General features: G+C 32.2%; 1 protein-coding gene across 4 annotated transcripts in view; it reads left to right on the forward strand.

The window, feature by feature from the left end:
* kek5 (leucine-rich repeat, immunoglobulin-like domain-containing kekkon 5 protein) overlaps positions 1-9160 on the forward strand; it is a 653879-nt gene extending 644719 nt beyond the window's left edge. For all 4 annotated transcript variants that reach the window (XM_088194859.1, XM_088194856.1, XM_088194858.1 and 1 more), the window contains 2 exons: positions 3400-4904; positions 7027-9160. In XM_088194859.1, the coding sequence (XP_088050985.1) occupies positions 3458-4904; positions 7027-7967 (2388 nt within the window). In that variant the 5' untranslated portion in view covers positions 3400-3457 and the 3' untranslated portion in view covers positions 7968-9160. The remainder of the gene's footprint in view (positions 1-3399; positions 4905-7026) is intronic.
* The last annotated feature ends 568 nt before the right edge of the window (positions 9161-9728 follow it).

Raw genomic sequence — 9728 nt, forward strand, 5'->3', positions numbered from 1 at the left:
AGATTCTAATCTCTACAACTTCTTCTGTCTTCACAAAAATATTTATATATTTTTTTAACAACATATTATTGAAAAAATGTAGAAATTCAGATATTATATGTGCTGAATACCTTAATGAAATGAATGCTTCTTTTATATGCTTGTAGTTTTAGATTTATTCTTCTCCTCAAAATAATTGTTTAAAGTCTCTATGTTTGTATTATTAATATTATTATCATAATAAAATTAATTCAATTGATTTTATTCATTGAACATAAGTCATCAATTTAGATCATCATCAGATTGAAATGGTTAGATAATGGGTTTTTTTCTGATTGAAATTTATTTTTAATTTGCTTACACACACATACGTAAGTTGTGTAAGATATCATATATAAAAATATATTATATATAAATACAACAATAGAAACTGTTCTCGCAATCATATCTAGGCCTACCATCTGCAATTTTTTGCAAATGGTAGGCCTAAATGTGTGATGCCTAGGTTTTTTGCTTTGGGCTCAAAATATCGTATTATGCACTTTCAGTACTACACTACTTATTTTATGTTATACCTTTAACTCCTTCCCGTCGTTATTCTTAGAGAAGACATATTTATATGATAAATTATTATCAAAAAATCAATGTAGATAAAAGCTCAATTATTGGTGTCTAGGCCCTGTAACATACTTTCAAAAATCAATTACAAAATTGTAATTATAATAATTATTTTTCAGTTAATCAAACTCACACAATGTCTAAGAACAATAATAAAATGTAATTAGAAAGCCATCAGCCTTTATAATAAGATTTTTTTATTTCTTGTTCACAAAAACAGAATGCGTACCGTCTTTTTTTTGCGATTTTTTAGTTTCAAATAGTACAATAATATTATAGGTATTGCTTTATTTTTCTGGAAAATCCGATGTAACCTGATAACTATTATTTAAAATCGTGTCGGCGCCGTCGCAATGTTAACGCTCGATTGCGACGGCACGATTTTATTGCTTTTGTCGTGAATTTTTGCGCTGTCGCTATTGGTCAAAATTTGGTTTAGATGTGCGTCATCTGATTCTCACTTATTGTTAGTCGTAATATTGTCAAAAAAGTCTATATGCACGCTAGATAACCGAGCGTTTCCACTGCGATGGCGATGGTACGATTTTATATCTTTTCTCGTGGAATCTGAACTAGGACCCCCTTAAATTTAATCAGAAAAATTCATGTAATTTAATGAAATATTATGAATTATAATGAAATTGAAATATTAAAAAAAAGGAAATGACGTCCCTGAGATAGCACGATTTTATTTCCTTTGACGTAGATTTTTGACTTCTGAGATGGGATACTTGTTTTTTGCGCTCTCCTATTGTAAGTCGTAATATTGGTATAATGGAAATATTAAAATATCGACCACTAGCTAGGCACCTTTTGCCCCTCCCTGGAAAAAACTGAAATGACGTCTCTGCCCTATGACACAAAATTTCATTTCCCCCCCCCGCTCCATCCTAAATTTATGTCATTATTTATAGAAGCCGCTCTATAGTTTTGTTGCGAGCGAGATATTTTATAAGCTATTTCTAGAATAAATAATTTATAGCTCATTTATATTTAAAAATATTATAATACTTTTTTTAATTTTATATTTTATTTCTATATTTTAATTTTGATCGTCCTATATTTTTAGTCTGGCCGTATTCTGTTTTTATTCTAATTATTTGCTATTTATTCTGACCTTAATTAATATAATTATGACTAGGCTTTTAATAAAATTGTAACGGAGATTTTTTTAGTCTGGTCCAAGTTGATTTAATATTTGACAATTGAATTTGTTACCTTTTTAAATAAATCTTTAATAGAGAGGAATGTGAAATATTCGTAAACGCGCGAATATTTTCACCCTCAACAATTTTTGCTATATGGCAACACTAAAAATGCTAGTTTAAATTTACTTGTCAAAGCGGTAACTCTTCCATCAACTTATTCAGGGTTTTTACGAACCTTTTAATTTTTTTATTCTTTACAGTAAGTTATTGCTTATCTTAGTAACATACTTAACAACTTTTTGCATGTCATTTGGTGTTATTTACACTTGTAAACATACCGGTATTCACATACAATAAACGTCAACAAGATGTAGGGAGAGGGGGATTTTAGTACTCGTAGTTGCCGCGCTTCTTCATATGTCGCACTACAAATTCATATCAGCTGATATATTACTTTTACATACATGTTTTAGATTTCCGTTGAATTTTCAACGGACAAACATATGAAATTTTTAGAAAAATTTAATAATTTTAATAAAATAAAATTTAATAATTAATTATTAAATTAATTAATTATTAAATTTTATTTTATTAAAATTATTAAATTTTTCGAAAAATTTCATATTTTTGTCCGTTGAAAATTCAACGGAAATCTAAAACATGTAAATTTATTTTAGTAGTCATAAAATATTAAATCATTTAATGTTTTATGACTACTAGAGGAGTACTGCAAGGATATCATCTTTGTCACAGAGAGAATTTAAAAACTAAAAATATGTTTCTTATATAAGAAATAAACTAGGATATATTTTTTTATAACTCCATATAATGTACAGACTAATCGGTCGACGATCTCAACTTTACTTAAGAAACACACGATTACTATATAAATCTATTTTGCAACATATGAATTTATAAAATTCAAATCTGAAGTACAACTAAAAATTATAATATTGAAAAAATCCAAAGATTTTAATTAAAAAAATGTAAGATTCGTCACATCTGCATTTATGGTTTGTGACAATTGAGACAAAAAAAATTTAAATTACAATAGATTGGTAACATTAACTAATAATAGTTTTATATAAATTGATGGTTCAAATATTTGCTACCTCAAAATTCATATTATCACGCTAACTATCAATAGTTATACATCAACTGAATAGTTTACTATTTGCTTACCCTACTTTAAAATATGGATGTTTGCGATATTGTCTACATAAAAAATTGTGAACTACACAATCTTGAAAACAAATTTGCTAAAATCTGATTATATCAAAATTTCGAAGAAATAAAACTAAACTACTTATCTTGCATATTCCCACAATTATTCATTTTTATAATCTATAAAATCAATATGAAATCTACTGCAAATATAACTTCTGATACCTATAATAAATGCATATCTAATACTCCTATATAAATATAGTATAACGGTTACTATCTCCTTTATCATTATTGATTTATCGATAGCTTAACTAAACTTGTGATAAATTCATATTACTCGTTAAACCGTGCACCAAGTAATACACATTTTATTGTGCTTAATATTAGTACAATTGATGTAAAATTATAAATATGTATAAATATTATTGATGTCAATCTAAACATTCGAAATGATCAAATCTTAATGCAATTTTATTGTTATTTTCAGAGTTATCTTGCCGATAAAATTGAATGAAATCTGAAACAATCATCGCACAGGAAGCAAGATGGGTCATCTCTTGGTGCTTTCTGTCTGTCTAGCCGTGCTGACCGCTTCCATCGCCGGATCGGACGACTTCCCGTCCAACTGCCCGTCTGTCTGTTCGTGCAGATGGCAGTCGGGAAACAAGGCGGCCACTTGTTCCGACAAAGAACTCAAAACCATCCCCGAAAACCTCAACGATGACCTGCAATCCCTGGACTTGTCCAAGAATCCCCTGTACGAAATAAGCAGAGAGGCGTTCTACAACGTCGGCTTGAGCAATCTAAAGAAACTGATCTTGAAGAATTGCAAGTTGCAGACGATCGATAAGAGAGGATTCAGCTCGTTGAGGATCATGATAGAGCTCGATCTATCTAAAAACTCTTTGAAAACAATACACGCCGAAACGTTCGACGAATTAGAGAAATTGAGGATAATAAACTTGAACGAAAATATGTTGGAAAAACTAGACGACAATCTATTCAAAAATTTGACTTTTCTGCAAAAGATAGAGATGAATAATAATCATATTTTCAGGATATCGCCGAAGACGTTCGTCAATTTACCGGCTCTAAGAATATTAACGTTGCACGACAATAAGCTTTCGTTTATCAAGTTAGAGACAATAAGCGATCTGAAATCTTTGACTAGCTTAGAACTGTATAATAATCCATGGAAATGCGATTGTAATTTACAATCATTTAGAGATTTCCTTTTTCAGAAGAATCTTTATACGGCTCCGACTTCGTGTTCAGAACCGCCTCAATTGTTAAAGCGGCTGTGGAGCGATCTGAATTCCACCGATTTCGCCTGTAAACCGAGAATTTTAGAACCATTGCAAGGGACGGTTGTCCAAGCTATCGGTGAAAATGTTACATTGTCCTGCAAAGTAATCGGAAATCCTTCGCCGGATGTAAATTGGGCTCAAAACAATCGCATAATTCACAACGAATTGAAAAAGCACGGAGAGCACAGATATGTGATATCGCAGAGCGGAGCAGAATTGACCAGATGGGTGAATTTAACTATCAAGAACGTTAAGTATCACGATCGTGGCGATTTTTCATGCGTGGCTAAGAACCCGGGCGGTATCGAAGAGAAGACTATATCTTTGATTGTAAACAGAGTGAGCAGTACAGCCGGGGGCGGTATAAGCGCCAGCGACAATCTGCTTTACATCATACTACTTGTGGTGGGAGCAATTTTTGTGGTGATATTCTTGGGGCTATGCATTTGCTGTTTCTGCAGGAGGAATAACATTAAGCGGCATTCAAAGTCTGATATGCATTCGTCGAACGGCGAAGCTCTAATCGAAGGTTCGGTCATTCCCGAAATGGAGAAGAGCCTTATTACTACAGTTAATCCAGTGACGAAGCCACCCAGAAGATACGATGCACCAGCTTCAGTCATAAGCGGCGGTACGGAGATGTCGGAGCTAAATAAAACTCTGCTGGACAACGAATCTGTCTTCGGTAAGATTTTTTTCCTTATTCATTGATCATTTAACTTCTTTCTTCTCCTTGCTCAAAATCACTACCAGTATAGGTAAATCTGACGAGTACGACAAATATACAAGACATTTAAATTACAGATTGAAGACGCTTCTTGAAAAGATCTCTATATGTCATACTTGTATTCTTAAATTACCACTCGTTCATCCCAAAAGAGTCGGCATAATCTTTCTAGTCCATTTGTACACTTGCTAAAGTGACAGACACGCATCATCATACTGTTTCATAAGGTGACCAGATGTAATACTTTGAGGAACATTTTCCTTCTTTGGCCTTCTTGAACAAAAATTTTTGAAATGACCATTTTTTTGGAGATAGCCTTTGAACAAAAAATTTCGAATCGACCTTTTTTTTCGGAGATGGCCTTTATACAAAGATTCTTAAATGACAAAAAACAAAAAAATTTTAAATGACCTTTTTTACGAGATGGTTTTTGAACAAAAATTTTCGAAATGGTCTTTTTTTTTTACAAAAGTGGCCTTTAAACAAAAATTCCCGAAATAACCTTTGCACAAAAATGATTCGAATTTATTCAAAGATCAAAAATGATCTTTGAATAAATACATATCATCATACTGTTTCACAAGGTGATAATAAATTTTTCCAATAAGTAATCAACTTAAATATTCTTCAAATCTGATACTAAATTCTTCCAATAAGGAATCAAAATGTTTGCTAGTGATAAATTATCAAATGAGAATTCCAGAGTGCGAATTTAGCTTTAAATGCATCTACCGTACTTATCTTGTATATAAATGAAAGGCAATGTTCGTATGTGTATGTACCCCAAACTCAAAAACTACTGGACTGATTTCGCTGACAATTTCACAGTTTGTTCTTATTAGTGCCGAGAGTGTTTAGAGAGTGGTTTGAATGAAATCCAATATGTAATTCTGTTGTTTTTATAATGTCATCGGACTCAAAACGCTCCCGATAGTTTTGACGTCATCTCATGTCATATCGTCGATGTATATTTTTTATTACTCATAAATTGCGTTTTAGACGCTCGCCGCAGTGTATTTTTCTTTGTTTAAATATATCTTAATTTAGTATTAAATTAAAGAAACCCATAAATTAAATTTTAGATGCTCACTGCAGTTCTAATTATCATTTAAATGTATCTCAAATTTCTGTTATAATGACATCTACACTTTCGTCATAATGTAGATCAAAAAATTTCGTCATAATGTAGATCCGTGTAAAATATATATAAACATGGTGTAATAAATTGAACAAAATACATTTAGCTAGTCGGGCGAAGCTGAGCTCTGGTTTTTAAAGTATATTTCATGAAATAATGCATTTTTCTGTTTATCACAGAATACATTTAGCGAAGTTGAGGGACAAACAGTAACAAAAAGTACGCTATAGGAAACTTCGCTATAAGGGAGTACGCTATAGGGGGGTTTACTGTACATACATATATACGTTCTATATATACGTTTTTTTATGTTTTATAAATTTAAAATTTGTTTTCGACCATCGTGGCGCATTGGGGTAACCTATTAAACCACGATGGTCTTAATTTAATCTAAAAAAAAAAAAAAAATGTATATTCAAATTTAGCAATAGCGAATCATTGCTGGGTGTGCCAGTCATAGAATAAATATGAAGATTTCTACCCTGTGGTTTCAAATTTAATCATTTCAATTTTATTGTCAAATCAGTTAAAAAGCAAAGCTTAATTAACCAAGGTTTTTGCCTTAATTCTAACCAAATTTCATTCCTGGATAATAGATGTTTTTCACTTGTGGTAATAAATTTAAAAAGCGCTCAAGTACCTATCCTCAACTGAGCCACCTCACTTCTGTGTGTGTGATAAGATCTTCAAATTCTACATCATCTTCTTGTAGAAGTGATTTAAATTCATACAATTGTTAAATTAAGAATATTTAATATCTAAAATTATTTATTACAACTACACTGAACCCTCGCTATACACCTTAATGCATGTTGCAACTATGGCAGCTATTTTAAATTAGTGCAGTGTCTTGTTTGATGTTTTTACATATACTAAAAAATGTATTTTCCCATATGAATATAATCCAGTATATTATTTTCTAATTTTTTTTATTTTTTTCAGCGCCAAATGAAGATGAAAGCAGATCTGTAGAATACGCGGATCAGCATCCAAAAAGCTCCCGAGACACTCTCAGCGTAACGACGGCGAATCACAACGAGCAGAGAACTTACCCTCCGGATTTGCTCTCGTTCCCGCCGAGAGGAGGACAAGCTTCTCCAGCAGCTAGCTCAGCATCTACAGCTCCCGATAGCTCTAGACTACCGCCCCAAATCCAACAAAGTCCTCTGCATTCGCCCATTTACGGAACGAATCCTCACATTTACAAGACGTTATCGCATTCGCGATCTCAATCGCCTTTCACGTCTCCGTGCGCTCCAGTAGCTCCAGCTCGATTAGGCTATGTGACCATTCCTAGAAGACCTAGAGTGCCTAGCTGGGGCAGCACCGCCAGCTACATGACCGTAGCGGCAACTACCGAATACGTAGAACCCGTTTATGACAATCTCGGTTTGAGAACGACCGCCGATGGAAGCTCTGTATTATCTTTGAACAAAACCGGATTAGAGCAGCAATTATCTCCAGTGATGCGCGGAAGACCTCTGCCTTCGACGCCCGGAAGCTATCAAGGAGCTGTGGTGTACGCGCCGATCGAAGAGCAAGATCAAGCGCCTTCTCCAGCTCCTAGCACTCCGTACAGTGCCACTCTGCCGAGAATAGGAAGTAGCTCCATGCATTACCAAGTCTCTCCCACTGAAAACGAGAAGAAACATCGGCCAAAATTGAGCAGCAAAGAGCAGATATATGACATACCACGATTCGTCCAGAGCGAACCGATGTCGTTGCCAAACGGACAAATATTTGACACTCCCTCCGCTAACGACGCGTTAGCGAGAACGGGAAAAATCCCACCCAGACCTCCACCAAAGCCCAGGAAGAAGAACTCCAACGACCCCAACGGACCTTTGTTCGAGGACGAGGGCGAGGACGGAACAGAAGTCTGAGATTTGCTTAAACTAGTGATAAAGACAATACTAATACATTCATAATATTTAAAGATACAAGTGGTGCTTTTCTATATAAGGTTACTTGACACAAAAGGATTGATAATTGACAATTTTTCTAATAAAGAGTGCAGCGTGTAATGAATATACTATAATAGGTGCATAGTAATATTTCTGTGATGTTGTTTTTCTTCTTCTTTATTTTCATATAAGAAGAATTTGATCTCGACAATTTTCTCACAACATCGCTGCGGACTGACATTTCGGAACTTGTTCTTCGTGCGACGTGGCTTTATTTTCATAACGCCTGTTATATCTAATATTATTTATTGAACTATTGTATAAAAGTGTTAATGATACGACCAAAAGGTTATTTTTGATAGATATGAAATATTGACGAGGCTTGAATTTATTTAATTTACAAGATAGGCCAACAAGATTATAGATATAAATTTTGTTAGTATACGCAAATATACTCTAGAAATTATCTACTTTCTGAGCGTGTGTAAGTGCACACTGATGCCACTTATCTCGTAGCCGGCTTTGTATTATTTTTTATCAGAGATTATCGTATTCAATATTATTTTACCCATAAATCTATCTATATATTTTTGTCTATAGAAGATGATCAGTAAAATACTAGTCTTTTACTGATCATTTTCTGTGATTGCTCTTCACTGAACCACAAGACAATTCTTATATATAGTTACAGTAAAACGGAGTAATTTTATATAATTTCAAAGCTTCTGCATGATCCTTTATTTTTATATTCTACAATCTTCTTTGGCCTATTTTATAAACATAGTTTCAAAACTGCAATAAAATTCAGTCAGTATATTTTTTGCCATAATGTATATGTTATTTTATGGACACTTTTCTTTATTTGGCTCAAAAGTGAAATAAATTTATCGTTTAATTGAACTGTGCCAAATGTTATAAAACATAAATTTTTATATGTTAAATTATTTTAATATATAACAGTAACAATATTTATTGTATAAATAACATTGATACAAGTCCATGATGAGTGCTATATTTTTTTTTACAATCAATTAATTTCTGTGTATTGAATACCTCCTTCAAACTGTATAATACATGTATCGAATAAGGATGTACATACATTGACGACGTAGTGTGTTACGAACTTGCGGAAGAATTGTAAATAGATTTCGGATACATATAAAAAAAAAAAATAATAAGACTGGTTAAGTTTACACGATGAATATTTGTGCTTTTATAATATAGCTAAATCGATTGTTACTCTTGTTTAGAAGATGGCTTAATTAATTTTTAAAAGTGTACGAATGTAATTTTTTACTGCTCCTAAAACGTAAAGGTCTAGCATGTAAAAATCCAAAATTTATTATAAATAAAAATGTAATAGGCTATAGTTTGTATTATTGAGTGTATCATTTTTTTATTGTCGATTTTTAGTTTAATAGTATCAAAATTGGGATGTTTATTATTTATATACATTTTTGTGCGCTCTAGTTAAATTTTGAATAACTGTACATAAATATATAAAAGTATACAATAATGTGTGTAAATACACAGAAATTGGTGCATTAAACTCTCACCAAATGCACTATATTATATTTTATATTTATACAAGAGCATCTTTTTTAAAAAAACGCTTGCGTTATTATAATATACTTTTTATATATATATATATATATATATATATATATATTACATTTCGACGATACTAAATCATGTGTTTGTATTTATTTAATTTTAACGTATATATAAAATATATATGTG

This window comes from Plectrocnemia conspersa, unplaced genomic scaffold (genome assembly GCF_051122295.1).
Source record: "Plectrocnemia conspersa isolate PC_06_02 unplaced genomic scaffold, ASM5112229v1 ptg000010l, whole genome shotgun sequence".
NCBI classification, from domain to species: Eukaryota; Metazoa; Arthropoda; class Insecta; order Trichoptera; family Polycentropodidae; genus Plectrocnemia; species Plectrocnemia conspersa.